The following is a 13,044-nucleotide window of genomic DNA, read 5'->3' as shown; positions in this document are numbered from 1 at the left end:
GTCAGATCACTTTCAGAAGATCTCCAATTAGACTCACAGCTGAATTCTCATCAGAAACCATATAGGTTAGAAGGGAATGGTGAGATATATTACAAGTCTTAAAAGAAAAAAAAAACTGTCAACATAGAATATTGTACCCCGCAAAGCTCTCTTTTACAAATGAAGGTGAAAAAAAGACCTTCCATAACAAATAGAAATTGAAAGAATTTGTCACCACTTGTCCAGCCATGCAAAGGATGCTTAAGGACATATTGCACACAGAAACATACACATTACTATGCAAGAATAAGAAGAGGTCAGTAAAACAAAGAGCTGGTTTTTTGAAAAAAAATTTTTTTAAAACTGATACACCATTAGCCCAACTAACCAATAAAGAGAGAAGACTCAAATCAATAAAATCAAAGATGAAAAATGAAATGTAACAAGAGATACCACAGAAATAAAAAATAATCAGAAATTACTGAAAAGAACTCTAAGCCAACAAATTGGGAAACCTAGAAGAAATGGTAGATTCCAAGACACAATCTACCGAAATTGAATACTGAACACAGAAAACCTAAACAGACCAATAATCAAGACAGAAACTGAATCAGTAATAAAGACTCTCCCAAAAAAGAAAAGCCCAGAACTGGATGGCTTCACTGATGAATTCTAACAGACATTTAAAAAACTAATTTCAATTCTTCTCAAGCTATGCAGAACAATTGAAAGGGAGGGAATCCTCACAAACTCCCATGAAGTCTGCATCACTAATTCCTAAGTCAGAAATAGATACAGCAGAGAAAACTATAGACCAATATCCCTGACAAACATAGATAAAAAAAAAAAACTCTCAGCAAAATATTAGTTAACTGAATCCAACAATACATCAGAAAGATCATTCTCCAGGACCCAAGTAGGATTTATCCCTGGTATGTAAGGAAAGTTCAACATTTGCAAATCAGTAAATGTGATATATCACTTTAACAAATCAAAGAACAAAAAACATATTGTTATCTCAATAGATGAAGAGAGATTAAAAACCTTAAACAAATTGGATATAGAAGGAACATTCCTCAACATAATCAAGACATTTTATGACAAACCATGGCCAGCATCCTAATGAATGGGGAAAAGCTAGAAGCACTCCAGCTAAGATCTGGAACCAGATAAAGATGCCCACTCTCATCATTGCCATTTAATTTAGTCTTGGAAGTTTTAGCTTGAGACATTAGTGTGGTGATATCAGATTTAATATATGAGTTTTTCATTCAGCCAGAGATAAAACTTAGCAACTGTTAATAGAAACATAATGGAAATCAGAACCGTGAATGCAAACAACATTGACCAAAAAGTTGGTACACAATGAGTGTTGGGCCAAGAGTGTAGACCTGAAGAACAGCAACATTAATTTGAAAAGTACAGGAATAGTAGATGACAAAGCAAGAGAAATTACAGAAAAAAAACAGGAAAATCTGGCATGTATTTTGGAAGGCAAGGTAAAGGAGAGAAAGGAAGAAATTTCTCTTCATTCATGTCAAGAAAGGAGAGATCAAGAACATCCATTTCGTATGACAGTGCACATACAGAGGAAACTCACCAGATACTCCGACCTGAGAAAAAAAGATACTCTGATTCAGTTAGACTGGTGGGAATGGAAGTCAACTGTGCATCAGGATTATGGGCAACAATTCTTTAAATGTCATGATGCAATTCTAGGAGAACCCTTCAGGTATTTCCTGAACTTCTTGAAAACTGAGTCACTGCTTTAGTTATCTATAGGCACAGCTGGCTGGTGATATCACAGACTTCCACTTGTATGTCAGTCTAAGAGTTCCTCTTTGTCAAAGTACTAAAAATTTCAAAAAAATATAGTATTATAATCTAAATCTGGCATGTCGCTGGGTTTTACTGAGTACCCTACATCAATTTTCTACCAACTGGCATTTCTACATCAGTTTTTTTTTTTTTTTTTTTTTGACAGGCAGAGTTAGAGAGAGAGAGACAGACAGACAGACAGACAGACAGAGAGACAGGTCTTTCTTCCGTTAGTTCACCCCCCAAATGGCCGCTACAGCCAGTGCACTAGGCCAATCTGAAGCTAGGAGCCAGGTGCTTCCTCCTGGTCTCCCATGCAGGTGCAGGGCCCAAGCACTTGGGCCATCCTCCACTGCCTTCCTAGACCACCCTCCACTGCCTTCCTGGACCACAGCAGAGCGCTGGACTGCAAAAGGAGCAACTGGGACAGATTCCAGCGCCCCAACCAGGACTAGAACCCGGGGTGCCGGCGCCGCAGGCAGAGGATTAGTCTAGTGAGCCAGGGCGCCGGCCTCAACTGGCATTTCTAAAATATCCTATTTTGCATGTACACACACATATATTCAGAATTTTCCTAATTTTCAAGAATGCGTTCTTTTTAATCAGTCCCTTACAGTGTGTTCCCAAGTCATTAATATTTTGACCTGTTGTTTTCCACTTACATGATTTCTTTTTATTTGAGAGGCAGACAGAGTGAGCAAGCTTCTATCCGCTGGTTCACTTCCCAACTGTCCCCAGTGGCCAAGGATGGGCCAGGCTGAAGCTACGAACTGGGAACCCGTCTAGATCTCCCATGTGGTTGGCAGCCACCAACCCACTTGAGACATCAATATTGTATCTCCCAGGGTCTGCACTGGCATTAAGTTAGAATCGGAAGTTGGAGCTGAGACTGAAACCCAGGCACTCCCATACAGGGCACAGGTATTTTAAATGCTAGTGCAAACATGTGCCCTTCCCCCTACTAGATTTTTTTTTAACAAAGGGCCTCAATTTTCTACCTTATCTGAACCTTCAGTTGTATCTTTTCACGTTGTGCTTCCCCCAACCCTTCCTTACTCTATTCTAGTTACACTGGCCTTCTTACTATTCCTCACACATAGGAGACCCACTCCAACCTTTGGACCTGTACATTTGAAAACCTCTGTGGAATCCTGAGAGATATCTGCATGGCCAACATGGATGTTTGCATCTGAAATCCAACCAAGTGTCACTTCAAAGGGCCATATAGGTAATCACTTTACAACTATAAACCTCAACCTATATTCACCATTCTGCAGTATGATGATCTGTTTTTTCCCCAAATATTATTTTTAAATATTATTTTCTTTTTATACTAGAATAAAAAGTACTGAGCTAAATTATTTTTATATCCATATTTTTTAGATATCCCATGTCTTAGGAGACCCGCCTGGCATAGCGGGTATTCAACAGATCTCTGCTAAATAAACATGTACAATTCTAATATGAATAGGGGAAACTAGTAAGGACTCTGGACTGTGGAGCTATTTGTTTCTACTTAAATTGTATAGGGGCCGGCACTGTGGCATAGTGGGTAAAGCCACCTCCTTCAGTTCTGGCATCCCATATGGGCATTGGTTTGAGTTCTGGCTGCTCCACTTCTGATCCAGCTCTCTGCTATGGCCTGGGAAAGCAGTAGAAGATAGCTCACGTTGTTAGGCCACTGCACCCACTTGAGAGACCCAGAAGAAACTCCTGGCTCTTGGCTTTGGATCTGCACATCTCGGGCCATTGAAGTCAATTGGGGAGTGAACCAGTGGGTGGAAGAGCTCTCTCTCTCTCTCTCTCTCTCTCTCTCTCTCTGTACCTCTGTTTCTCTCTCGGTATAATTCTGAATTTCAAATAAATAAATAAAACCTTGAAAAAACTGTATAAACCATTGCAGATTAAATAATGAAGGAATTAATGGCATATGAGAAAAAATGTGTGAGGAGAAAGAAAATTTAAGGCAGTTATGATAGGGCAGGGAATGAATGAAAGGAGTTTGTCTTAAAAGATCACAGACCTATGTAAAGGATAATGGGAGAGAGTGGGGGTATCTAAATGAGACAGGGTATACAGTAGGAAAAAGAGGTTTGAGGACCGAAAAAGTAAAGTCAAAATGTTCACAGCTTTGAAAATACTGAGGCTGAGGCTGAAGCGAAAATGTTATGTACAAATACAGGTATCCAACACAAAACTGTACAAAGTGCAGGATTTTGAAAGAGAAATTGAAAACGTGATTTAGATGTTTACAAGGAATTGCAGCATGCAATGTTTATGTACTTAAATTTATTAATATTTTACTTACCTGATCTAGGTTTGATAGACTGTTTGGATCTTGACTGAGAGCTTGGTACTGGCCCCTGAGCCTGTCACCTGCTGCAATCCTCCTAAACTTCTTCAGATCCACTACATATAAGGCACTGCAAAAATTAATACTTCTTGATAGCCTGTGTTGGTTTTATAGTTTTACTCCCCCAGCAGGCCAGGAAATGTCTACAGTGATGGCATTAATTTAAATTTAGATACCCTATGAGCTAATAATAATGAATCCTTTTATTGCCTCATACTGTTACTAAGGGGTTTGATGTTTGTTATTATTTTGGTAGGATTCATCATCTTCCAGAGTCAACTCAAGTTTTTCCAAATTAACATGAAACTCATGGCTCCACAATATAGTAACAACTCTAAAGATACTATTTTCATTTTGTTATATGGCAAGCCAAGTTTAAATTTTTAGTAGTTGAGAACATGCCCATGAGCTTATCACTGTGGTTTACCTTCTGTGTCAGCTAAGTACCAGCAGGGTAAGCCTAGGCAAGTCACATAAATGCCATATGCTTTAGTTTCCATCTTCAGAAAATGGAAATTAATACTAGTCTCACAAAACATAATTATAAACATTTTATGGGTTAATATATGCAAAGGCTTATAAGAATAACTGGCAGGTAGTAAGTACTATATAATTGGTTGCCATCATTGTACAATTTCCAAGAAAACTGCATGTTGTGATTCCATGCGTTTTTTATTTACTAGATGGTAGAGTATGAATGCTCTTACCTGATATGGTATTTCCTTCTTAAAAGATGTGATGCCCAGTATCCTGTTTTCCAGAAACGATATCCATCCATGTCAGTGCGGCTATCACAGAAGGGAGTGTACCCATAAGGAGCTCCATCCAGATCAAAATCTCGAAGTTCCTTTAGATCATGTCTCACAATCTAAATAATTGAAATAGCATATCTAATGATGACTGTAAAAATAACAAAACTTACTTTATAGGAATTTCAAATAATTTATTTTTTTATCATGGAGAGACAGAGACCCATTTTATCCAGAGTGATTTCACATAGCATAAATTTTTGCAATTTTAGTTTTTTCCTTTTGCTCTTACAGACTGTAAGAACCCAAAAGTTTATATTCCTAATCTCCTAATCTTTATGAGAGTAGTCATTCAGATCAATACCATTGCTGTATCATTTTCAAGCAAAATATCTTATATAAATATATTTTAGGTAAGGGTCACATACTACTCAAGTGTACAGCTCTTGGTTTCTTAAAGTATAAATTAATAATTAAAAACCATTTTTATGTTAAATCTCCATTATTATGTATTGGCAAATACTAGTTTCAATTAAAGAAAAATTTCCTGATCACTCTAAATAACCTTACAATATAAGTTTTTTTTTAAATAGGCTCAAGCCTGGTATAAAAATATCTGAGGTTGGGGGGAAGATAGGAGAATGAATTATTTACTATATTTGGAAATGCTTACTTCATCATCTACATTTGACTGTTTTCTTGGTAAAACTTTTTCATTAATATAAAGAAAACAGATTTTATAGGTATAATTCTAAGATAACCACACAAACCTCCTTTCCTCACTTCTGCCCTCAACCCCCATCCTTCCTTTTTTAATTTTTACAAAAAGGTAATTTTAAAAAAATTTTTATTATTTTTTTAAGATTTTTATTTACTTACTTGACAGGTAGAATTACAGACAGTGAGAGAGACAGAGACAGAAAGGTCTTCCTTCCATTGGTTCACCCCCTAGATGGCTGCAATGGCCGGAACTACGCTGATCTGAAGCCAGGAGCCAGGAGCCAGGAGCTTCTTCCCAGTCTCCCACGTGGGTGCAAGGGCCCAAGGACTTGGGCCATCCTCTACTGCCTTCCCAGGCCACAGCAGAGAGCAGGACTGGAAGAGGAGCAACTGGGACTAGAATCCGGCACCCATATGGGATGCCAGCACCGCAGGCAGAGGCTTAACCTAGTGCGCCACCACGCCAGCCCCAACAAAAAGGTAATTTCAATCTACTCTATAATCAGAGGCTAAAGCATCACTAACCATAATATCCAACATGTAAAAAAGTAGAAAGACCGCAGTCCCACAGGAGTATAAACAAGGCTAAAAACAATTAAACCACAAGATTTCAATTTCATTCCTATATACTTCTTTGTACTCTATATAAACTACCACATATTAGAAAAAAACATATGACATTTATCTTTTTGGGACTGGCTTCTTTAACAAAGCCTAATTGTTTCTAGTAAGATCCATCTTGTTGTAAAAGAATTTCATTCTTTTCTATGGCTGAGTATTATTCCATAGTGTATATACTCCACATTTTCTTTATCCAGTCATCAGTTGACAGACATCTGAGCTAATTTCATATCTTAGCTATAGTGAATTGAACTGGCATAAACATGGGGTTTTTTCTTTCATATGCCGATTTCATTTCTTTGGGGTAAATTCCCAGGAAGGGTGGGTCATATGATGTATTTATTTTTAGAGTTCTGAAGAATCTCCATACTGTCTTCTGTAATACTGTACTAGTTTATAGTCTCACCAACAGTGTGTTAGGGTACCTTTCTCCTACATCCTCACCCGTATTATTTTTTGATTTTTGGATAAGAGCCATTTTAACTGGTGTGAGGTAAAACCTCATTGTGGTTTTTATTTACATTTCCCTGATGGCTAGTGATCCTGAGCATTTGTTGGCCATTTGAATTTCATCATTTGAAAAATGTCTGTTCATGTCTTTGCCCATTTCTTAATTGGACTGTTTGGTTGTTGTTGAGTTTCTTGAACACTTTATAGATCCTGGTTATTAATCCTTATCAGTTGCATAATTTGCAAAACATTTTCTCCCATTCTGTTGGTTGCTTCTTCACTCTCTTGATTGTTTCCTTTGCAGTACAGAAGCTTCTTAGCTTGATGTAAACCCATTTGTCAATTTTGTCTTCATTGCCTATACTTCTGGGTTTTATTCCAAGAAGCCTTTGCCTATGCCAATGTGTTGCAGAGATTCCCCAATGTTTTCCTCTAGTAATCTGATGGTATCAGGTTACAGATGCAGATTCTTGACCCATTTATTTGATGTTTGTATAAGGTATAAGATAGGGGTCTTGTTTCATACTTCTGCAAGCGTAGATTGAATTTTCCCAAATTTGTTGAAGAGACTGTCCTTTCTCCAGGGACTGATTTCAGCTCATTTGTCAGAAATTAGTTGGTTGTAGATGTGTGGATTAATTTCTGGGATTTCTACTTTGTTTCAGTTTGTTTATTTTTGTGCCTGTACCAAGGCGTTTTGATTAAAACTTCTCTGTGGTATATCTTGAAATCTGGTATTGTGATGCCTCCGGCTATATTTTTGTTGTTTAAGATTGCTTTAGCTATTTGGCACCTCTTGTATTTCCATGAATTTTAATACAGATTTTTCTAGCTCTGAGAATGTTGTTGATATCTTGATTAGAATCACATTGATTCTGTGAATTACTTTTGGTAGTATGGACATTTTGATGACAGTATTGCTTTCAACCTATGAACATGGACTATTTTTCTATTTTTGCATGTCTTCTTCAATTTCTTTTATATTTTATAATATTCATTGTAGAGATATTTCATCTTCTTGGTCAAATTTATTCCAGGGTATTTAATTTTTTGTAGTTACTGTTACTGGGCTGATCTTACAAGTTTCTTTCTTAGCCATGGCCTTTTCTGTGTATACAAAGACTACTAATTTTTCTGTGCTGATTTTATATCCTACAACTTTACCAAACTCTCTTATTAAGAGTTCCAATAGTCTGTTAGTGGAGTATTTTTGTTCGTCAATGTACAGACTCATGTCATCTGCAAACAAGGATAATTTGACTTTCTCTTTTATAACTTGTATCCCCCTTTGATTTTCTTTCCTTGCCTAATGATGCTGGCTAAAATTTCCAGAACTATGTTAAATAGCAACAGTGAAAGTGGGCATTCTTTTATGATTCTGTATCTTAGTGGAAATGCTTCCAACTCTTTCCCATTAAATATGATGAAGGCTGTGGGTTTGCCATGTATTGCTTTGATTGTGTTGAGGAATGTTCCTTCTATACCCAATTGACTGAGGTTTTTATCATGAAAGGATGTTGTATTTTATCAGATGCTTTCTCTGCCTCTATTGAAATAATCATATGGTTTTATTCTTCAGTCTGTTAATATGATGTATTACATTGACTGATTTGCATATATTGAACCATCCCTGCATACCAGGCATAAATACCACTTGGTTCAGGTGAATCATCTTTGGATGTGCTGTTGTATTTGATGAGCTAGTATCTTGTTGAGGGTTTCTGCACCATGTTCATTAGGGATATTTGTGTGTGTGTGTGTGTGTGTGTGTGTGACAGGCAGAATGGACAGTGAGAGAGAGAGACAGAGAGAAAGGTCTTCCTTTGCCATTGGTTCACCCTCCAATGGCTGCCGCGGCCGGCACACTGCGGCCGGCGCACCGTGCTAATCCGATGGTAGGAACCAGGTACTTACCCTGGTCTCCCATGGGGTGCAGGGCCCAAGGACTTGGGCCATCCTCCACTGCACTCCCTGGCCACAGCAGAGAGCTGGCCTGGAAGAGGGGCAACCGGGACAGAATGTGGCGCCCCGACTGGGACTAGAACCCGGTGTGCCAGCGCCGCAATGCGGAGGATTAGCCTAGTGAGCCGCGGCGCCAGCAGGGATATTTGTTTACTATTCTGTTTCTTTGTTGTATCTTTATCTGGTTTTGTAATTAAGGTGATGCTGGCCGCATAGAAGAAGTTTGGGAGATTTTCCCCCTTCCAATTATTTTGAATAGCTTGCGGGGAATTGGGATTATTTCTTCTTTAAAAGTCTGGTAGGCTGGCACCACGGCCCAAAAGGCTAATCCCCTGCCTGCGGCGCTGGCACACCGAGTTCTAGTCCCAGTTGGGGTGCTGGATTCTGTCCCGGTTGCTCCTCTTCCAGGCCAGCTCTCTGCTGTGGTCTGGGAGTGCAGTGGAGGATGGCCCAAGTCCTTGGGCCCTGCACCCGCATGGGAGACCAGGAGAAGCACCTGGCTCCTGGCTTCAGATCAGTGTGGTGTGCCAGCTGCAGCACGCCAGCCGCAGTGGCCATTGGAGCCGCAGTGGCCATTGGGGGGTGAACCAACGGAAAAGGAAGACCTTTCTGTCTCTCTCACTGTCCACTCTGCCTGTCAAAAATAAAAAAAAAAGTCTGGTAGAATTCAGCAATGAAGCCATCAAGCCCCTGGCTTTTTTTTGTTGGGAGGGTCTTTATTACTGATTCAATATCTGTCTTGGATATAGGTGTATTTAGTTTTTGTTTTCATGACTCCATTTAGGTAGATTGTATCTTTCCAGAAATCTATCCATTTCTTCGAGATTTATTAATTTCTTGGTAATACCTATTTGTAGTAATTCCTGATAATACTTTTTATTTCTGTGCTATCCAATGTAACATTCACTTTTTCATTTCTGATTTTATTAATTTACATCTCCCTCCCTTTTATTTTTTGGATAGTTTGGTCAATGGTGTATCAATTTTGTTTAATTTTTGAAAAAACCATTTCTTCATCACACTTTTGTATTTTTTGTTTAATTATATTTATTTCTTCTTTAATTTTGATTCTTCTTTCCTCCTACTGAATTTTGGTTTGGGTTTTTTTTTTTTTTTTTTCTAGGCCCTTAAGATCCATTGTCAGATCATTTATTTCATGCCTTTCCAATTTCTTGATGTAGGCATCACTAGCTATAAACTTCTCTCTTAACACTGTTTTTGCTGTATCCAATAAGTTTTTTTTTTTTTTTTTTGACAGGCAGAGTGGACAGTGAGAAAGAGAGACAGAGAGAAAGGTCTTCCTTTGCCGTTGGTTCACCCTCCAATGGCCGCCGCGGCTGGCACGCTGCGGCCGGCGCACTGTGCTGATCCGATGGCAGGAGCCAGGAGCCAGGTGCTTTTCCTGGTCTCCCATGGGGTGCAGGGCCCAAGCACTTGGGCCATCCTCCACTGCACTCCCTGGCCACAGCAGAGAGCTGGCCTGGAAGAGGGGAAACCGACACAGAATCTGGCAACCCGACCGGGACTAGAACCCGGTGTGCCAGCGCCGCAAGGCGGAGGATTAGCTTAGTGAGTCGCGGTGCCAGCCCCCAATAAGTTTTGATATGTTGTGTTGTCATCTTCATTCTGCTCTAGGAATTTTTGATTTGCCTTTTGATTTCTTCTATGACTCACTGTTCATTCAGGAATGTGTTGTTCATTCTCCATGTATTTGCACATTTTGTAGAGTTGCTTATGTTGTTAACTTCCAGCTTTACTCATTCCATTTTGTTCAGAAGAGATACTTAGTGTGATTCCAATTTTTTAAAAAAATTCTTGAGACTTGCTTTATGGCCTAGCATACAGTTTCATCTTAGAGAAAGTACCATCACTGTTAAAAGGAATGTTTATTATGCAATAGTGGGATTAAAATGTTCTGCAGATATCAATTAGGTCTATTAGGTGTGTAGTATAGATTAACTCTATTGTTTCTTAGCTGATTTTTTTTTACCTAGTTGTTCACTGATGGAAGTTGTGTGTTGAATTCCCCCATTATTACTGTATTGGAGCCTATGTCTCCCTTTAGATCCATTAACATTTGTTTTAAATAGCCAGGTGCCCCACTGGGTACATATACATTTATGGCTGCTCCTGCTTGTTTTTGCTTTCTGCTAGCATAGAATTTCTTTTTCCATCCTTTTACTCTCAGTCTGTGTGTAGTTTTGTCAGTGAGGTTTGTTTCTTGAAGACAACATACAGATGAACCTTGTTTTTAATTATTCAGCCAGTCCATATATTTTTATTGGAGAATTTAGGCCATTTACATTCAAGGTTAATATTGAAAAGTATTGGCTCCATTTTTTCCATGAATACTTCTATTGTTTCTTTGGACTTCCTTTGTAACTTTACTAGAAGTTTTTCTGTCTTCATATTCTTTTGTAAAGATGACTATCTTTCTGTTTCTGTGTATAGCACATCCTTAAGTACTATTTTATGGCTAGAGAGGCAGTGACAAAGTCTTTCAATTTTTGTTTTTTTTTTTGGAAGGTCATTATTTTTACTTTCATTTATAAATGAGAGCTTTGCAGGATACAGTTTTCTGGGTTAACAATAATTTTCTGTTAGGACTTGGACTATGTTTCTCCATTTTCTCCTTGATTGTAGGGTTTCTGATGAGAAATCAGTTACCACCCTAACTGGAGATCCGTTAAAGGTAATCTGACATTTCTCTCATGCACATTTTAAAACCTTATTTTACTTTTGAAAGTTTGATTACAATGTGTCACAGTGAAGATCTTTCTTGTCCATGTCTATTATTAGAGTTCTATGTGTTTCCTGTTGTTGGATGTCCCTATCTTTCTCCAAATTAGGTAAGTTTTCTGCTAATATTTCACTGAATAGTTCTTCTAACCCATTCTCTTTTACCACACCTCCTGGGACTCCTAAAATACATATATTTGGTCATCTGATAGTATGCAATAAACCTTGAACACTGTTTTCAGTTTTTCTACTTTTCTTCTTCCTCTTCCTCTTCCTCTTCTTCTTCTTTTTTTTTTTTTTTGTCCGAGAGAGTTCCTAAGACTTGTCTTTTAGCTCGGATACTCTTTCTTCTGCCTCAACAAATCTGTTCAGGTTTTCCACTGTACTGTTTTAATTTGACATATTGAATTCTTCATTTCTAATATTTCAATTTGATTTCTCTTTAAAATATCTATCTCCCAGTAGAATTTCTCATACATGTACATATTTCTGAACCTTATATATTTGCTTCTCTATGTTTTTGAGTAATCTTATGAACACTCTTTTGAATTCCTTTCAGGCATTTCATCAATCTTTTCAAGTATTGTTATGTTCCTTTTGGTGAGTCATATTGTCTTCTTGTTCATGCTTATTACATTTCTACATTTATTTTTTAGCATCTGTGGAAACTTGTCGGTTTTCTCCTCTGAGGGTTTTATCTTTGAAACATACCTCTATAGCTTAGTGGAGTGTTTGCTCCTTTCAGAGGCATGTGCTGGGTTTTAATCAAGAAAAGATTTCCTGATTATTTGAACTAGCATTATGAAATAAAGCATTTTTTTACTATACTCACCTTTGTAGAAAAATATTACAGATTTCAGGGCGGGGGGAAGGAGAATGATTTACATTAGTACATTTGGAAATGCTTGCTTCATCACCTAAATTTGTCCATTTTCTTGTTTTTTTATTGTAGTGGAAAATATATATTTATTCCAAATATATTATAATTTAGGAAATACTATGAAACTAATTAATAGAACTTGAAATATAATTAAAATTCAATGTAGGACTTGAAAATATACTTTTGACCTAAATATACAGATTCTAATTTATGTCTTAATTCATAATACATTTATATTTACATGTTACTTACTTCTGTATGCTTTTCAATTTTCTTTTCCCAGCAATGATTACTAAGGCACACCAAGGAGGGGAAAATATCCTTAAGTCTTGGACATATAAATTGTGAAGACTGGGGACTTCAAAAACATTTTTTTGGCCAAACTTAGACCATGATTTTCCTTATGTGTGAGGTTATTTGTTGAGTGCCAGACTGTTGTAAAAGGTTGATGAATGAGTAAACTTGGGTGGAAGTGCTAACTTTTTCAGCAAAAAGAAATAACCAATTTTAAATAAACATCATTTAATATTCATAGGCATCCAGTCTTATGATCCATATAAATACCTGTGTTATCTTTATATTCCATACTTTGACAACTATTATTTCAGAGATAACATTTCTGTATTCTAGGTAATATGAACAATAATAATAATCCCTACAGTTTTTTCTTCAAAGACTGATTTTTTCAATGATTTTGCTTATATATCACAATTGTGTCTGAGCATGCCAGCAAGATTATCAGTATAAGCAACATTAAGCTAATATTCACAGAG

The 13,044-nt window shown here is 37.5% G+C and overlaps 1 protein-coding gene across 7 annotated transcripts in view; it reads right to left on the bottom strand.

The window, feature by feature from the left end:
• Positions 1–13,044, bottom strand: part of UGGT2 (UDP-glucose glycoprotein glucosyltransferase 2) — a 249,271-nt gene that overhangs the window by 25,586 nt on the left and 210,641 nt on the right. For 4 of the 7 annotated variants that reach the window (XM_008260110.4, XM_051850531.2, XM_051850534.2 and 1 more), the window contains 2 exons: positions 4,858–5,018; positions 4,106–4,220 (listed from right to left, as the gene is read on the bottom strand). In XM_008260110.4, coding sequence (XP_008258332.2) covers positions 4,106–4,220; positions 4,858–5,018 — 276 coding nt within the window. Of the gene's footprint in view, positions 1–4,105; positions 4,221–4,857; positions 5,019–5,778; positions 5,995–13,044 lie in introns of all 7 variants that reach the window. The other 3 variants (XM_070048688.1, XM_070048689.1, XM_070048687.1) reach the window with 3 other exon arrangements.

This window comes from Oryctolagus cuniculus, chromosome 9 (genome assembly GCF_964237555.1).
Source record: "Oryctolagus cuniculus chromosome 9, mOryCun1.1, whole genome shotgun sequence".
NCBI classification, from domain to species: Eukaryota; Metazoa; Chordata; class Mammalia; order Lagomorpha; family Leporidae; genus Oryctolagus; species Oryctolagus cuniculus.
This window is presented reverse-complemented; position numbering and strand designations above follow the sequence as displayed.